This window comes from Watersipora subatra, chromosome 7 (assembly GCF_963576615.1).
Source record: "Watersipora subatra chromosome 7, tzWatSuba1.1, whole genome shotgun sequence".
Taxonomy (NCBI): Eukaryota; Metazoa; Bryozoa; class Gymnolaemata; order Cheilostomatida; family Watersiporidae; genus Watersipora; species Watersipora subatra.
This window is the reverse complement of record NC_088714.1, coordinates 11,154,668-11,174,784: the sequence shown is the minus strand read 5'-3', so window position 1 is coordinate 11,174,784 and position 20,117 is coordinate 11,154,668. Positions and strand designations below refer to the sequence as shown.

The 20,117-nt window shown below is 34.5% G+C and overlaps 1 protein-coding gene across 1 annotated transcript in view; it reads right to left on the bottom strand.

Moving 5' to 3' along the window:
• The window catches only part of LOC137400420 (eIF-2-alpha kinase GCN2-like), a 53,272-nt gene extending 34,436 nt beyond the window's left edge, over positions 1-18,836 (bottom strand). Inside the window, exons 1-11 of the mRNA XM_068086749.1 lie at positions 18,728-18,836; positions 13,213-13,333; positions 12,469-12,571; positions 10,347-10,520; positions 9,918-10,102; positions 8,461-8,567; positions 4,685-4,824; positions 2,990-3,100; positions 2,572-2,724; positions 801-956; positions 177-390 (exon numbers count right to left, since the gene is read on the bottom strand). Coding sequence (XP_067942850.1) covers positions 177-390; positions 801-956; positions 2,572-2,724; positions 2,990-3,100; positions 4,685-4,824; positions 8,461-8,567; positions 9,918-10,102; positions 10,347-10,520; positions 12,469-12,571; positions 13,213-13,333; positions 18,728-18,836 — 1,573 coding nt within the window. The remainder of the gene's footprint in view (positions 1-176; positions 391-800; positions 957-2,571; positions 2,725-2,989; positions 3,101-4,684; positions 4,825-8,460; positions 8,568-9,917; positions 10,103-10,346; positions 10,521-12,468; positions 12,572-13,212; positions 13,334-18,727) is intronic.
• Between the last annotated feature and the right edge of the window lie 1,281 nt (positions 18,837-20,117).

Genomic DNA, 20,117 nt, shown 5'->3' with positions numbered 1-20,117 from the left:
TGCTTACTGCTAGTAAACATACTAGCATCCACTGCTAGAACCAGTTGCATGCAAGCAGATGTGCTTGACCTCTTCACAGTACGCTTCAACCGTAAAACACCTATTTTAGACTGACATTATGATCCAAAATTATAGAGCACCTGATGCAGGCTGTCGTACTAATAAGTTGTAAATACCTTGAGCTGACTTGCTGTCTAAACGAGTTGCACTCTCCTTGACCTTGAGGAACTGATGCTCTGCTAACTGCGTCGCAGACCAGCGTGTCTTCTCATCCGCTATGAAGCACTGAGACAGAAAGTTTTTAAGGTCTTTATCTGTATCTGGGGGAATTGTGGGTAGGCGCTCATCCTCATCGAACTGACGGCTAACCATGAAAAGGATTGTCATCCCCTAAAAACAATCATTACATACATGTATATCACATGGTTCAAGACTAACAGAAGGGGCATCGTACCGTTGGACCAATGTGAAAATTTAACAAGAAATATTTTAAATAGCTTTATTTCCAAGTAGATGCTCTGTGTAGTTTTTGAAAATGGAGTTTTCTCCTTTACAAATTTTCTATATGACACCACAACACCTAAATAAAATTAGCAGAATGCGTAAATTCCCAAAGTTATGAACTAATACCAATAGAAGTTACTGAAAACAAAGTATTTTACTTAAAACAGTGTAAGAGGAAGGACTGCGCAACAAAGAAATTCATAAAAAGCTGCTACAGCCACATTTATTTACGAGATACTTTTTTATTATTAACTTTGGATAAATGAATGGAACAAATTTTATTTTTAGAAACCTACCAGTCTAAAAACATCCTCCTTCTGTCCTCTTTTTACCAAAGAAGCTGCAGAATCTAGGTTTCCTGTCACAGTAGCATGATGAATCTCATTCAGTCTTCTGTACAGACTGAAGTCAGCGAGACGCACTGAGCTTTTATCTATGTAGACTACCGTTGGCTAGAGAACATGAAGGAGAATATAACTGTGAATGGATGCAATAGAAAATGGCACCAAACTTCAAACATTACATGAAACTAATAGAGAGCAGAGGAGATAAAAACATGCATAATAGATTATACATTTTCTTATCATTTATTACTATACCTCATCTCATCGTTTGTTTCCATACCTCATCTTATCGTATATTTCTATACCTCATCTCATCATTTATTTCTATACTTCATCTTGTCGTTTATTTCTGTACCTCATCTCATCATTTATTTCTATACTTCATCTTGTCGTTTATTTCTGTACCTCATCTTATCGTTTATTTCTGTACCTCATCTTATCGTTTATTTCTGTACCTCATCTTATCGTTTATTTCTGTACCTCATCTTATCGTTTATTTCTAAACTTCATCTTGTTGTTTATTTCTATACCTCATCTTGTCGTTTATTTCTATACCTCATCTCATCGTTTATTTCTATACCTCATCTCATCGTTTGTTTCTATACCTCATCTTATCGTTTATTTCTATACTTCATCTTGTCGTTTATTTCTGTACCTCATCTTATCATTTATTTCTGTACCTCATCTTATCGTTTATTTCTGTACCTCATCTTATCGTTTATTTCTGTACCTCATCTTATCGTTTATTTCTGTACCTCATCTTATCGTTTATTTCTGTACCTCATCTTATCGTTTATTTCTGTACCTCATCTTATTGTTTATTTCTAAACTTCATCTTGTTGTTTATTTCTATACCTCATCTTGTCGTTTATTTCTATACCTCATCTCATCGTTTATTTCTATACCTCATCTTATCGTTTATTTCTATACTTCATCTTGTCGTTTATTTCTGTACCTCATCTTATCGTTTATTTCTGTACCTCATCTTATCGTTTATTTCTGTAACTCATCTTATCGTTTATTTCTGTACCTCATCTTATTGTTTATTTCTAAACTTCATCTTGTTTTTATTTCTATACCTCATCTTGTCCTTTATTTCTATACCTCATCTCATCGTTTGTTTCTATACCTCATCTTATCGTTTATTTCTATACTTCATCTTGTCGTTTATTTCTGTACCTCATCTTATCGTTTATTTCTGTACCTCATCTTATCGTTTATTTCTGTACCTCATCTTATCGTTTATTTCTGTACCTCATCTTATCGTTTATTTCTGTACCTCATCTTATCGTTTATTACTATACCTCATCTCATCATTTATTTCTATACTTCATCTCATCATTTGTTTCTATACCTCATCTTATTGCTTATTTCTGTACCTCATCTCATCGTTTATTTCTATACGTCATCTTATAATTTATTGCAGAATATTCCCTATATCGTAATGAAAGACCATTGGAGAACAATTATCCATTAAACTCCTTGACCTTTCCACTTGGCACACTGCAGGCACACAGTGTGACGACTCTATGAAAATGAATACACTGTGTTTAAATTCCAACAGCCAGCAGAGAGTGAATGCAGGAAATATTTGAACTACCCAAGGACTCTACAGACACCGATACTTTAGGCAAGGAGGTTGTTGAAATTTAACTATTTAGTAATCCAATTGCTCATTCATTACACCAAAGCAAGCGAGAACAGTAGTGAATGATATACATACCTTTATGTCTTTATGAACAATTTGTTTAGAGTGTAGGTATACAATGGACTGTACGACTTGCAAAGATATCATTGTTATACTTTGTAGATCAATTTTACAGGGAAGACTGATAAACTCGGATAGTGTAATTCCTTTCCTTGGCTCCGTAAGCACCTTCAAAGAAAAGGTCTATTTAGAACTTTTCAACAAATGAATGCAAAGCTGTCCAAAAGCATACCTACCTAGTTGTAATAAGATTTTAACATTTAGATACCATTTTCTTCAACAAATTTTATCAAAAGCAAGTATATCTGAATTGTCTGCTGAACGAATGACATAATTTAAACCATGCAAGTACAGGTAATTTTGTTATTTATGCCAATACCAAAAAAACAGAAAACTCCTAAAGATCAAACAAGGACACAATCAATTGACTTACAGTAACGAATATCCTGGCACTTTCTGTTGCCATGTGCATAGACAAATAATTAATTAAACTGTCGTCTTGCAGCTTGATCAACTTGGCCAGGTCCTGCTCTGTTCCAATCAGCTGCAAGATGGAATGTGGTTCACACAAGCATCAACTTTTATAGTCTCAGTTTCTCTCTATTGTGTGTAACTCTTAAGTAAATTTTTCATACATGAGAAGAAATAAACCTTACCAGCAATGTGTGAAGAAAAGCATTAAAACCAAAATCGAGGAATTCTGTCCAAATGGCTACAAGACTGCTAACAGTGTTTCAATTTAGGATAACAAAATTATGGAATATTTCTACCATTCAGTATATATGCATTGTACGTGCAATGTTAGTCATCCTGTGTTTTATATCTATAGATTCTGGGCTACGATTACTAATTATGACAAACTGAGAAATACTTATAAAAATGTTAAAACTTTCTCCCTGAACAAAGCTTTTTTAGAAGTCTATAGGTTTTTCCGTTAAAAACTTACAGTTTCAATACCATGGAAAGTAGTAACTGTATCAGACTAATAGAAGTTCCTTATTTTTAACGCAGTTTTGATACTTCGACGTATCTGAAAAATGTTTTTAGCAATTACGACGCTTTAGATGACTTGTGATAGGCGCTCATCATACCATCGTGTAAGGTTTTCTCTATCAAAAAATTGTTTGAACACTTATATCGACTAGTTCAGCAGTGCAGAAAAAGGGTTCAGGTCATCAGACACTGGAAAATATTGAACAACTAAAAGATAATGAAATGGTTCCATATAAAAGCAACCATCAGAACGCAACCTGCACAGCAAACGATACAAATATTTTTATGTCAAAAATTTTAATTTTTCTTTTCATATTTATTATAATTATGGTTTATGTCACTTGTCCTTGAATATATTTGTAGCAGTTGATAGATTATTATTATTATTATAAAACTTACGAATTTGCAGAATTATATCATATTGGATAGCATGATTTCAGTAATCTGAACTCAGCTTACAATGGATCGATGCTCGCAACTTCTCTTCTATTGCACATAAAAAGCCAGTTTTGGCTGCAAGCTGTAGCAAACATATCGGAGAGTGCAATGAGCTTTTATAAAACATTTCTTAAATATTGTTATAAAATGAAAATATGCCTTCAAATTTAAAAGCAAATAAAAACTTTAAAGCTCCAACAAATTGCAACAAATGCAATAAGATCATAGTAGGTTAATGGCAGGCAATAGATATCAACTGGTAGAAACATATTCATGTATGAGCTTCCTCGTGCATATTTATTTAGTGAGTTGGAATGCAACAAGTTGAAGGTGAGTTAGCAAATTTTTTGCCTCCAAAAGGGTTTATGTCGCACAGCCCGAAGCATAGTGCAGAATATGGGCGACATTCGATTTGCCCGTGAGAGGGTTAAATTTACGTTCCCAACATTCTGACAAGGTGTTTGAACAATACGCCACCACCCTTTATTTGAACGTCACCTTTAATAAAATACCACTTCAAGGGAAGGGTTAAAAATAGAGCGCCATGGCATTCAAATAAAGAATTTACGGCATATGTGGGGACATATGGTACACATAAATTAGACTGACTCACTGAACTAACCCACCTATCGAACTAGATAAATCAAAATTGGCCAATAGAAAGCAGAGGATGTTAGTAACCAATATCCCTGCTTACCATCTTACGACATTTAGCAAGATTATCAGCTTTATCAACTCGAGACTTGCTGAAGTCAAACACCCAGTGCCTAAGACAGAGCAGATTTCCTGTCTCCTTATCCATAGCAGAGAACAAGGTGCTGCCGGCTGTGTCATGACCTGTGCGTCAGGAAATAAAAAAGAAACCTTCATTAAATACATAGGTCTGTTCAACACCTTAGAGTTACAACACACCATTCCTTACATTGACCATGTTTTAGTTGATGAACTGATCGAGATCAACATTATACAACTATAGAATTATCTTTGTTTCATTTTACAAGACAAAAACAAATACAACTATGATACCGAAAAAGACAAATGGTCTATTTTGGCATTTTTCAAACAGATCGATAAAGAACAGAGTTGTCATAGTATGCAAGAACAAACAAAAAGCAACCAACTAGGAAGACACCAAGATGTAGCTGAATTGACAAAGACATTTTATTTTGCGGTAAGTGGTATGCCGGGACGCAGAAGTGAAAATAACCTCAGGCTACACATAACATAGCACACTCAACGCTTACTTTTGCCCGACTTTAGCCCTTATTAAGAGTTGATAAGAAAACATGGTGGCTGTAACTAAATTATTATCACTATGTAGAACAGGTCATATACTTTTTATCATGAAGTTTTCAAATATGACACAGGTCTCTTTGTATACCCAACACAGGTTTTATATATTATACATACACAAAGAGCGTCTATATTATAATTTATAAGGTACAAACACACTAAGCCAGGGGTCGGCAACCTGCGGCTCCGGAGCCGCATGCGGCTCTTACATCCCCTCGCTGCGGCTCCCTCGGACTTTGGATCTTTTTCCTTTTCTACCATATGCCAAGTAATTCATAAAACTTTAAAAATTTCATCACTACATTTTGTAATATAAATTTTTAAAAATATAATTTTGGTGATAAATCAAACATTGTCGCTTGTTATGCGTCATTGTTTACGTTCTATTACCGTATTATTAGTACCTTATCACATGATTTGTCACGTGACTTTAACTTTAACATAAAAGTGCAGAAAAATGTATTACCGGATTGGCGCAGAAGGCCAGATCGCTACGAGATGCCTTCAAATATTATGTCAACAAACGGGGTTAAACAATTAGTAATCTAGTAAGGCTGGCCAGCCACTTAGGACCGCAATATCTTCAACAACACTACTGACAAACAGCAACACTAATACAGGTAGTACACCTTATAAAAATTTAGGTGCCAATAAAACGGCCAAAACTATTTTTTGTTTTTTGCAAAAATGCAATTTTGTTTTCTCAGCAGTTAAATCATTATACATGCCACACCATTTCCTTTTATGATGTAAACATGGTATAAAAACATTAAAAGCTAAACAAAAAAGTTACATGTAATATTTATTTATTAATTGAAAATATCAAAGGGGGTTTGGGGCTCCCACTGCGTTCTTTCCTGCTGAAAACGGGTCTAAATGGCTCTTTGACTGGAAAAGGTTGCCGACCCTTGCACTAAGCGATATTTAGTGTGATATCGCACTATGTGGCTCTAATCTGCGCTAGAACTCGATCAGCGAGCTCAGGCAGAACGATAACGCTAGGCATTCTCTATCACAACTTTATCAGTAGCGAGATGCATTTCGATTGGTTGGTTTTGCTACAAAATGCAATTCTATGGCTGGTAATATTTTCGTATCCATGTTTATCAACGTACAACAATATTTTGCTATTTAGTTACGATTGAAACATCATCAAAACAAACACAGAATTCTTCATAAGTTTGATAAAAACACTCCCAGTCCTGTATGACACAACACACAAAAATTAGAAAGAAACCCAATTGAAAACCAACAATTGGAGTCAATCGTTGCGCAGGTTGACCATCGTGAGAATAGTAAATATTTATATTAAAAATAAAAAACTGCTACAAAGTAAACTATATATAAAAACCGCAAAATATTACCATTGAAAATACAAGAATCATTTTTTCTTGTTTTCTTGTAGTGAACAATCCATGAAAGTGAGATAGGTCTAACAACAAAAGCGGAAGTTATTTACGGCGTTGCCTGGAAAGCCCCATATTGACTTGAAGAATAGAGAAAGTGTGATATTATCATGCTTTATTATTTATCTTGAGGTGTTGACTCATGTTCTAAAAAAAGAATCAAGGAGATTGACCAACTAGAAGCTGAAATATAGCCAGCCAAACACAGGTCTACCAAAATACATGTGTTTTGGTAATACCCATATTAGCATCAATATATGACATATGAAATCGACTTGTGTGCCATTGGTCAATTAAGCCAACTAATGCGCTCTCCTATAACAATCACGGCGTTTTAATTGGTTTAATCCCTGGAAGTATAGAACAATCAAATTGGGCCTAACAATCATTGCTCTGATAATTCCGAACCAGTCCCTTTGACGTGTAGATTAGTTTTAGCATGAAATAATTACACGCGTTTATTATTTCGCAACATTTCGCTATCTTGCTAGTTCAGCTCAGTTTCATTGTTCTCCCACTTAGCTTCCCTATTCAGACTCATCTCTAGCGCTGTTCAGATTTTTTTATCTATAGCTTCATGTATCATTTACAATAAATGGAATCAATTAAATCAATCATCAATCTCGGTTATCATTTATAATTTTCTACAAATTATATTAGTTACATCATTTATTCTATACGCAGTTATACTATTATTTTGTATAATATGCATTATGATTATTATATTAATCATACAAATAATCATAGATAAGATAATAGATAAATAGAAGAATCAAATGTTATCGTTTTCTTACAGCAAGAGCAGCACGGTTAAGTTATTCTTTTTAAAATTATGGCTGTAGTGAACTTACAGTCTGTTAATAGTGACGATAATCATGAAAATCAACTGAATGCTGCAGTAGGTACACAGTAGAAAGATGATGAATGAACAAAAATTCACATTCCCATTTCTTATTCTGCAAACATAAATAAACTGCAAATCACAGATATCGTATAATATAGACTATACACCGCCGTTCGTTGAACAGAGGATCTTCGGAGCATATCCGTGGAGATCGAGTTAAAATTTGAAGCACAATAGTCAAAATCTGCTCTTCTGTTTTGAAAAATCATGGCAATGGGTTGTGGGCAACTGCCTTTACCACACAATGTTTGCTTGGTTTTCCTGAGAAACCAGAGCTAGTCTGTAAATTCTTTACTATCGCGAGAAGCGTTTCACATCTCGTAGCCTAAAGCAATTAGTAAACGTAACGGCGGTAAGGGTACGCAACTCCGGCACATGTCCAATAAGTCGATTTCATACGTCACAATTCTCAAGATTTTCGAAGGGTTTAATTCGAAGGGTCATAATTTACTATCAGATTCTAAGTTCAACTTTAATGTTATAGACAGAGAGATTTTATCAGCGAGAAAAAAACTAGAGCATCACTAAGCTGCGAAGCAGAAGCAAATTGAAAAAGGCCATATCTTGGAGAGTAGATTATTGGAGTTACAATTCAAGCATTACTTAATTAAAGTATTAATATTTTTAATACTTATTAGTACTATTTAAGTAAAGTATTAAATATTTAAATAAATTTATTATCAATCCTCAATATTTTGAAGAAATATGTTTTCAAGTCTCTAATGGTATTGCTCCTAAGATTTTATTGCTAAATGTAAAAAAAGCAATTTTATATCCTCTCAATTTATATGTATAGAAAATATGAGGGTAATTTTATTGGTACCATATGCGTGTAACATGAACACGACAATAAACCGTGAGTGAACTTACACAAGCATTGACCTCTGATAATTTTATAGTTTCCTTTGGTAAATGAGAGATCTTTGGTACTGGAATGGTCTACTGGACATGGAGAAACATTTTTTGCCAAACTATTTCTAAAAAATAAAAGCACAGAATTGGCTGGCAGCAGTTGGACATCGCTATAGTTAGAAACCAACAAATGTATGCAAGCATATGCTAAATTTAGGTGATGACTTAATTGTTGATCATGCTATTTATGGCTAGTATCGCTAATATGATTAGCCATGTTGTATATGACGAGTAGTGCTAACCTCTGCAATCGCAAGATGCCTAACCCTTCCCCTGCCACATGATGCTAAATTGGAAGTTTTCCAATTAATGCAGCTATGGCTAATGTTGTATTTGGATAAACACACCTAAACCACTAATGTTTGCTACTCAAAATGTGTACCATTGAATCACAATCTGTTAACTCTAACCTTTCACCTTCCCTTTCAATTGGTGGTGCATTTAACTTCTATTCACTGAGAATCTTCTTCTAAAGGTTTCACTATATGCAGTGGGCTATTAGTATTGTACACTCAACAACACCAATGCTCTTCTTCGAGTAACTTTAAACTTTTATCAAACAAGTTATTATAAGTTTGATACGTCTGTTTTCTATGAATAACAGTTTGGTAAAGTTTATCTCACCAAGCCATGAAACAATTAAAATGTTATAACTTCATTTCAGAGTAAATAGCTGGGAACTTTTTCGAGTCAATTTGGTTGCATTTTTATAAACTAATGATACGGCAAAGTGAGTTACTGTTCACCATAAGCCCTTAAATACAACTACAGCTCTTTCCTGAAGATCAAAGTTGGTCATCATGGGTACCATAATTACAGTTGTGTTGAAAATGTTAATAAAGTGTTAATAAATTAATTTTAATCACAATGTGGATTCTTATCAAAAGTACAAATTGGTATTCCAATATCTTTTACAAATCACTAATGAAAACGGCATATGTTTTTCAATCATATTGTTGATGTGACATTGTACTCTATGATAATTAGAGGTTTATAAGATTCTTAAGTATGCAACATAAACTCTGCATGAACATAGCAATTTGTTTTATGATCAGCAAAAACAATAATGATTCCTAAAGCCTTAAGAGCTGAATCTATTGTACAACTGTGGCAGAAAGTTTGACAGGCCATCTTGCTGGGAGAGAGTTAGCTTAAATATCTAAAATATTGAATCAGCTGCAACATTGTGAAATATGTCAGAAACAACTCGAGATATCTAAGACTTTATCATATGTGCTGCTAAAACTCTACAATGAGTCACTAATGCAGTCTAACACACCGTGGCACCAAGATGTCAAGATTATGTAATAAACTCAGTAGTGCAATAACTATAGCATAGCAACAAAAGTGTACAAAACTTGACAAGAAATATCAACTGCGCCTAAAGAGACACAGTTTGTCTCTGAGCAACTTACCTCACAGCAAAACTCTCATTTGAGCTTGAGGAGTCGTTGTGCCTTCTTGGAGACTTGCTGGGGTATCTCGTATCATTAGAAGCACCCGCCTGTCTTTCCTCACTTTCTGAAAATTTCTTTGCCTGCCTTCTCCTCCTGTTCTCTTCCTTTATCTCATTTTGTTGTTTCTCAAGTTCGGCTTCTATCTAGTACACATGACATAATTCATCGTATTTATACTGACTTTTATGCGTTTTTACTTACTCTATTTACTGACTTACTCTATTTACTGACTTACTCATCCTTCTATAAACAAGTTAAAAAATTCTGGTATATAAGTAAGATGAAAAAAGTGTGAGACTCTGCCACCAAGTCAAGAAAAATCATTCACCAGCAAAATAATGGATATCAGACACTAAAATTTATCGAGCGATCAAAAAGTCGACCCACTTCTAATTCCTCTTCAATCTGCCTAAGCTTCATATGTTCTTCTGCTTGACGATTCCTCTCTTCGACTTCCCTCTGATTGTTACTGATCATTTGGTCATAGAAAGACTTAGGAGGAGGTTTGTTGTTAGCATAGAGGAATGATTGAGTGCAAGCAACCAACTCAAACATCATCTCCTGAAACAAAACACAGTCAAACATGGATAACTCGTCCACGGATAGCTCAAACACATGGTTAATTCGAACATTTCCTTTGGTCCGTTCCCACGTAATGATAAATTGCTATAGATAACTCGAACTCAACACTGTTAATTCGAACTGTTTTTTTGCCCAACGGCTACCGAAACGGTTGTTATCGCTTTAGAAAATCACTTTATTTAAAGCGATAGAGGTAAACTTCATCTTTTCGTAATTCATAAGCGTCGTTATTACCACCATCGGCAAAATATTTTTGTCAACGACTTTTCTAAAGGTTTGGTGAAATTTGATTTATACTGCTATACGATGAGTAGCACGGGCTAGCCGGGTAACGCGCACAAAGATTTTCGCCTAGCACATACAAAACAAAAATCGCATGTTGTTTTTGTTTTGTATGTGCGTGGCGAAAATCCTTGAGTGCGTGACCCGGCTAGCCCGTGATGAATAGTTTTCCGACGTTGATTCCGTGTTGAATCAACGTCGGAATGTTGAATGTTTAAAACGTCTTAAAAATTGTTGTAATTAAACTTTAACGTTGTCTGAGCTACAAAAAACTATTCATCGTTTGACCTAAACACAGAATACGTGTGTACATTCAATAAGTATCTATTAAAAAAACGTGAGTGATATAGAATGTACGTAAAACCTCGTAAAACTTCTAATTGAACTGCCTCGGAGTGTTGCTCTTAACGAATCCCAGGTAAAGTAAGATAATCTTTGCATAAACTTCAAGAAAAAACGGCAAAATTGATCGTGGGTAAAACACCAAAAGAAAAAAATGTCTTTTCTTTTGAGCATTTCAACAACGATCAAGTTTTGCCAATGTCAATCTGAAAAACGTCCTGGCAATAACATCACCTCAAACAACAAACCAATCTCAAGTGATAGAAAAATCTCTATACTTTTTCATAAAAACGTTTTAAACTTTACATTAGAAGCATTTAATTTGAAACAAGCCATTTGTGCTTTTGATTTATATTATAGTTTGTATATGTACATGTATCTACTAATAAATAAGTAAATATATGGACTTGTGACAGTGTCCTGATAACTTGAACGCTCTGATAATTCGAACACTTTTGCTCGGTCCCTTGAAGTTCGAGTTATCCGTGTTTGACTGTATGTATATTATTATTATTATGCCCATCCCTTCATCGGAAGAATAACATTACATACTCTAACCCTTTAGTGAGTGATTGGTTAGTGTTCCCCTCCTCAACCCCCACCAGTCACCCTCTTCGTAAGCAAATAAATTAAAAAATAATTTTCAATAAGTTCAAGTTTTTTGTTCACTATTTTGGTCACAACTAAAAAATGGTTTGTCTAACATTTATGAATCCTCAATAAAAACTGATCACAAAAAATTTGCTACAAAATGATACTAATAATGACTAGATGACACCAATATATATAAATTCATATTGTTGTTATGGGTGACATAGTTTGTGATGAGTGTGCCTGAGAGGGTTGATCATCAGAGCTGCACTCTGATTACAAGTCAATAATTCCTAAATCTGACTACCTGTCTTCAAATTCCTCTATAAAGTGGTTTACAACCTTCTGAGGAGCACCGTATGAGGTACTAGCATATGGAGATACGATTGCTATAGCGCGCCAAAATCCATTTTCAAACTCCAAATTACATCAGTTTTTTTCATAACCTTTCAAAGTAACACAATCGAAATCAGTAATAATTGTATCAGTTTATAGTTGTAGTAGTCTAGTGTTTAACTCGATCTAAAATTTTGACCTATATGAAAAATTATTAGAAAAAATTCTGCTGACAAAATTAATGTTGCTCAACTGATGAGATCTTGCAAAATATAGGCGACATGAATTTATCGCCTATTCACAAAAAGATTAACAATGGCTGTTCTCAGGCCTTGAAGGTATAAAAGCCAAGAAGGAAGAAGTATATTAGACTCACCTGTCCAAGCAGCTGATTAGACAGGTCCTTGAGTTTGCATTTCAGTTCTTGTATTTGTTTGTCTGACAAGCCTACTGGCTCCAGCACTTCCAGAGAAGGGCACCTGCGCATCAATACCAGTACTATAGATTATAACAATTTTCTATGAGTCTAAAATACCATAAAAACAGAGAGAAAATGAAATATGGCCTTTAAAAGTGACAAACAAAAATGGCCATATTTTTTGGGCCTGAGGGCAAACACTGTAATTCGAATACGATCTTATAATCTTACAGAATAGCTTAAATTCATCATGAAAGCAGAGAACAAAATAAAAAAAATTTGCTGGTAAATTTCATACCAAATAAATTTCAACTGAAGCCGGCAAGCGGCAACACTTAACAATTTTTACGCAAAACTCCAATGATTAGAACTTATGCAGGAGAAAAAGGTAACCTATAAGATTATAACAAATGTTTCCATCATTTGATCCTTTGAAATTATATATTCATCAAAGTAAAACACATAAGTTACACATAAGTTACACATAAACATGTGACACAATGAGCATACAACTAACAACACTCCCAAAAATGATTGAAAAGGTATTTTTTGTAACTAGTTTTCCACATGAGTAAGTGGAATTGTCAAAAAGACACACTATGAACATAATGCTGTTGACTACACCATTCCAAACATGTCATGTTGAAAGGAAAACAAAACACTAGCTTTATAACCCGAGTCAAACAACCTTGATTCACGTACTCATCAGGATAGAGACGAGCAAGAGTGATTTTGAGCTTGAGGGAAACATAATTTTCTCCTGCAGCACCCGTACTGTCACTGCTCTGTGGACTACACTCTACTAGCACCTCTGGAGGTCTGTCTACCTGCAAGCGCAAAGAAGAGTTGACACGCTTTAACACAATTAGCAACATACATAGAATTACATGAAAATACAACTCCAGTAGAAAATGAGGCTAGTAATTTATTATTATGACTACTAAAGTTTTTGGATGTTCATGCCAAAGCAAGATCATCCACAAAGCGGTTCGTCGAAAACCCAGCGTATATTTTGTTATAACACATAGATCAACGATTTATTGCCTGTAATCACTCGATTGAGCAGCTACAGGTAGATATACTCTAGCATCTCAGCAATGTAAAAACATAAAGTCAATGTTTAGATACCCGCTTGGATACTGAAACAAATAATTTGACGATAAACTAAAAATCAGTAGTAAACTTGGAACAGCAACTACATAGATTATCCCTGTTCCTCATTCTAATGTGCCCAGCACTAGTTTTATGCTAGTTTTACTGTCATAGCCTGAGACTACAAGTGTTACTGTCATAGCCTGAGACTACAAGTACCACTGTCATAGCCTGAGACTGCAAGTATCGCTGGTCGTTAAAGAGTGAAAACAATCATGCTGCTTGATAACATTCGCAAAATTGAAAGGTTTCCAGGATTTGACAGTTGAACCTCAACTTACTGCCTAAATAGAGAGAATTATCACTCTCAACACTCTAATACACTGCAGGACACCAATCAAACAAGTGCCAAATAGTTATTACTCTTATTCCAACTACGCCTTGAGTAAATCTCTCAATGAATCAACAACAGACTATAGAGAGGTAATGCCAAGGGATAAATTTTATTTTATTATTTATATATAAATATTATATATAATAATATATTATATAAATATATATATTTCATATTATATATATACATAATATGAAATAATATATGAATTTCATATTATTTCATATAACTTTATTACTATTTAATTTTTGTAATAGTAATATAAAATGTATTGTTTTGGTGTTTCTTTTAGTGAAAAACTACAATGGTTCTATGGTTCTATGTTTAATGTTTAGCCTCTGAACCTTGAGTTCAATATCTCCCAAGCAAAATTGAATCAACAGCTCAATCAATGGAAATGGGCCTCACTATAATTTTCTTGAAATTTTGGTTCGACAGCATAGCACAGTTGCCAATAATGAGCCCAAGTATCAATGAACAAAACAAGTAGAATTAGGATCGCTATTGTGCAACGGTCTGTAGGCAATTATCTTATAATCAACAATAACATGCCAGTGGTTTGTTTCCAAGTGTCGGTGAACTCTATTTTCTTCAAGAGGTTACAATTAACAATCATTCTGTTAAAACGCACTACCCCAAGCCAAAATTAACAATAAGCTTGTATGGTTAGCGCTATTATTTATGGGCTTTCTAGGTTCAATGAGTGTGAGTTTACTAAGCATTTAGTGATAGCTCTTTCTGTTGGCAGGGGGCTGAATAACTCTCTTCTCTCAGGGCTTTATGGCTTGCCGCCGTTTTGGGGGAATTGTGTTTGCTGTGTATTTTCCTTTATCTTCTGTGCACTGTGTGCTGCAGGCTCCTTGGCTATCTTTGGATTCTATTAGCCTCTCTCCCTCCCTCCCTCTCTTTCCCTATCTCTCCCCCTCTCTCTCTCTCCCTCCCGCTTCTCCTTTCCTTTCCCTCTCTCTGCACCTGTCTTTGCTGTCTGGCTTGCTGCCAGTTTCTCGCTCTCTGACTCGCTGCCAGCTTTTCCTCTCTGACAGCTTCTTTTTATCCTCATTCTCGAATCATTGCCAAGTATCATTGGTCGCTTGAGTTCATTCCTGCAGTTCTTACAACATTCTTGTAATGTCTATTTTTAGGGTCGACAATGTTAGCCAGCATTCCTCTCTGACATCTGATGGAATTCCATGTTGATGTGCGTGGATAAATAAGTCAATAAATTGTATAAGATTGGCCATAATTTGAGAACTATCAGTAACTGATTCGTAAAATGAACTTTTGCCATAATCTTCATCCTGAGACTCTTCTAATTATCTATTTTATATAAAGCAAAAGAGATATTCATATTTTGTGCTATGCATTCTATAGCCATTACATCAATCCTTTCTTTTTCTCAAAATATTATCAAAATTCATGAATAACTATATTATGACTTCACAAAGTCATATTGTCTACAATAAATGATGTTATAAGCTATACCAATAATACCGTATATAAAATGTTGTAAATACTCGATTTATTTATGATTGGTTGATGGTTTGACATATTTACGTGTAAAGTTGTTTGTTTTGCAGAATATCCTTTGGTAATTCTTGTAATATATTGTTCTCCTTCATATCTAGCAGTGATAATCAATGATAATGATAATTAATCATCATATGGTCATGAATACATTTCTTTCACATGTTGTGGTGACAATCAACGATAATGATAATTGATTATCATATGGTCATAGATCAGCCATGCTTGTTATTGTTCCAAATATCCTCATCTCACCAGCTGTAATGGTTAGATGGCTTCTAGGTTTGAAATTTTCATCGGTATAATTGTCCTGGATGGTATTTACTACGCTGTTTACAGCAGCGAGAGATTGCCATTTCACTCAGCTTATCAGTTTTCATGATATATGGCAATGCTCTCAACTCTGACATATTCTTAGCTTAGTAGTTTTTCACGTTTCTATTGCAACGTTACATTTTTCGTGATGACAGCCCTAACATGATTGCAGCTCTTGCTACACTGTTTGCAACAGACACTAACTTTCAACACTTCTAACTCTGACAGTAATAAACCACCTCTACTGTGCAGAGTACACACATCCACCATCTCAAAAAATTATCGGTCATGGCCAATGCCTAGCTCGGTTCTGCTTGAAAACATGCATGTGCAGCATACATGTAGGTAGTAATAGAATTTGCATTTACTGTACAGACAGTCTTATAGAACAAAATTGACTCCAATAAACGAAAGTATATTTTCATACGTATATTATATACTAAAAAAACCAAATATGTCCTTCAAATTAATTATTGGCATTTATTTCTACATACGCATACACAGACCAGCCAACCCAAGAGTGGGGCAATGCGTGAGATTTGGTTTTGGGGCAATTGATGTATCAATGATAGTATATATAAAATTGTGGAAATTGGGGCAAAAATCTCACGCATTTCTCACGCATTTTCATTATTTCTTTGGGGTGATTGCGTGAGTCTAATCTAATCTAAAATTTTCCCACTACACCCTTCTAGAAAGAAGGAAAGGTGTGGGAACTCTTTTATTACAAAAATTCTTTACTAAAAACCTCTCAGGTCTCGAGTTGTTCTCGGCCAAAAAGAATTAAAAAACGCATTTGTCCGGATTGTTGGCACAAACAGACCTGCTTTCTGTCGAGTTTTGTGTTGCTTGATAGTATTTTTAAAATCAGGGACCGTAAAGTTCCCTTCCACTGCTTTTAAATGAAATGCACACCTAATATCTTTTCTCCGTTTAGCTAAACTCTCGATCCCTGTATTTGCTCTTATTTCTGTAAAACTGACTTGCCCCTTTAGTTTAAAAATGAACCTTAAAGCGGTGTTCTGTATTTTCTCAAATCTTTTGATATCTTTTTTCATAAACGGGTCCCATACCGTGCAACCGTACTCTAAAAGTGGCCTCACCAAAGAAAAATAAGCAATCTGCCGAGTTTTTGTGTCAGCATGCTTTAAAACTCTCCTTAGCATATGTAATGTTCTATTAGCTTTGCTTATTATTTTCACATAGTGAATTTCCCATTTCAGGTTATTTTGCAACTCAATGCCAAGATATGGATGTGAATCAACATTGTCTAAACAATGGTCACATAAAAAATAACTTGCTTTTGAATTCGACTCTCCAACTGAAAGAACAGCACATTTCGAAACATTAAAAGTCAATTGCCACTCATTAGAATACTTTTGGAGTACCCTAAGGTCTTGTTGCAATATCGCCTTGTTGACACGGGAATTAAATAAAAGAGTATCGTCAGCAAACAGTCGGCATTCTGACACCATAAGGTCTGGCAAGTCATTAACGTACAATAAAAAAAGAAGGGGTCCCATAACTGACCCTTGGGGCACTCCTGAGTTAATTGGACAAAATGGAGAGTTGGCATCTTCCACGGAAACAAATTGCTTTCCGTTTGATAAAAAAATCCTCTATCCAAAAAATAAGTTTTTCATTTATACCGTAATAGATGAGTTTGAGTAAAAGTTTACGATGATTCACCGTATCAAATGCCTTAGAAAAATCTAATATGATTACATATGTAATAATTTTATTATCCAGATTAGAAGCAAGATCGTTAATTGTAGAAACAAGCTGGGAATCACAAGATCTTCCACTTCTAAATCCATGCTGACTATCGTGCAAAATGTTGTATGTGTTTAGATGATCATGAATTTTAGAAGATACAATATGCTCGAGAAGTTTACAAGTAATGCAAGTCAAAGACACTGGTCTGTAGTTAGTGGGTAATTCTTTACTTCCTTTTTTATAAATAGGTATGACCCTAGCAACTTTCCAGATTGATGGTATTGTGTAACTGTCTAACGAGTATTGAAAAATCTCCGTAAGACATGGAGCTATAATGCGAGAAAACAGTTTTAAAACTTTACTAGACAAATAATCAGGTCCCCCAGTTTTACTTTCCTCTAGATTTCGCAACAGGTCGAATACTCCTTCTCTAGAAATTATCAAGTCAGTTTTATCTTTAGGTATATCCACTGATTTCATTTCAGGTGATTGACCATCATCTTTGACAAAGACAGACTCAAAAAAGGAATTTAGAAACATAGCTTTCTCAGCTGGTGTTTGAGCCAACTAATCATCCTATTTAAGATCTGGAATGATGTTGCTTGCATTGCTTCTACTCTCTTTTAGGTAGTTGAAAAAAGGTTTACTATTGCCAGTGAGTAGTGGTTTGTATAGTCGTGTATGTAAATATGATCTCTTTGCTTGTTGCACTAACTTGTTATTGGATTTTCTCATATCTTTGTATTTTTTTATAGCATAGTATGTATTTTCACGTTTCATTTTTCTTTGAAGCATTTTTTGCTTATTCATATTTTTTTGATATTTGTAGTCATCCATCTTGGATCATTTTGCTGTGCTTTCAATTTTTTGGTAGGTATACATTTGTTTCTCAGCTCGTTGATACCGTTAATAAACAGGTCGTAAATACTACTTATGCTTTGTTTGTTTTTTATCAAAGAAGAAATTTGTTCTTGATACTTGGGAAAAATTGATTCCGCTTCTTCCATATTTGTTTTTAAATACAACCAAATAATATCTGTTTCTGATTTATAAACATCATAGTCTCATGTCCAATGCGTGAGAGTTGGCAGGTATGCGCATACAACACTCTCGGCTATAGTGAAAATTACTCATCGCTGCGACTAGTAGGTGAAAACAGTGTTTTCAATTACGTACTCACCTTCCAAACATCATTTTCTCTCAAATCAACAACATCATGATATATTGCAGTAATGGCTTGAAGCTCATCTTCTTGTAGAATCTTTTTTTCCTCAAAGGTGGCCATAGATTGCGAGGTCATTTAATTTTGCGGCTTTTGCAGAGGCTGACATTTTGTTTGTTGTTAGTCTTAAATAAACCTTTTTAACAATGCGTTAAATCAATGATATACAGGGGACTGTATATCATTGGTTAAATTTAGAAAAACAATTGTTTTATTAATTATTAATATCTTATCACATTAATTTTTTTAACATATCAATTTTACATAATATTTAACATAGCAGTTGGTCGTTCAAAAATATAGATCTATTCTTCAGACCTGAACCCTTGTATATACATGTTGTACATATCAATCAATTTATCTTTGTACATGTATAAGTTATCCTGCATTACCTATTTGAAGTCATCCTCTCATGTAAATTTTCTTTCAATTTATACACAAATAATCTCAAACTAAATATGAATTGTTCACTACTATCTTGCATTCAGGATTCTTCTACAGTTTCTGTTTTATTGGATAATATGCCTGCAAATAGGGTTTTTTTGTTATTTTGTTATTTGCAAAATAAAAGATTACTAACTAACTAAATATCGTCTAAAAAGTTTGAACTGTTTTAGGGCGCAAAATCCCTGAATCGCCCGATTTTGCACTCTGAGCAAAACGATCCAACTTTTGTTGGATCGTTTTGCTCGGAGTGCGTATTCGCTCCGCTCCACTTTTGCGTTCTCTAGCAACATTGCTGCTAATAATTAAATGTGCGTTTAATCGAGGCGACGATCGCTAGGTAATATGAATTTTGCAGTATAGCTGTTAGATTTAAATATTATGATTTTGCTGACAGTAATTGAGCTTATTAGGATTTTTGCACCGTTAGAGAGAAAGGCTTTTTATTAGGCTGCAGACAGTCGTTTTATTTGATTGTACTTTATTATCAATTATATTGATTACGTGGGATACAAAACATGTATGAAGACCTTTAATTACTAAAAATTGTACAAAATCTGTCAGGAAGCACAATATAGATATTTGTAGTGCGTAAGGTTTGGCAAAGGTAAAAGAGAAGCTACTTGGGAGCTTTAGCCGAAAGAAAGGAAAAACAACTTGAACTAGCTGCTAACCACTAAACTTTCAAATAAACAAGAATATCAAAAGTTATGTTAGTCATCTGATGACATTGTCAATCAACCTTTGATAAATTCTCACTAGTTTGCAAGTATGAAGCAAACTTACGTCTGTTGTAGTCAGTTGTAGTTATTTTTGCGGCGCCTTTCCTCTTTAGATCATTTAGGGCATCAAAATTAAATAACAATCATAAACAAATGGACCATTTTTACTGTGCTACTG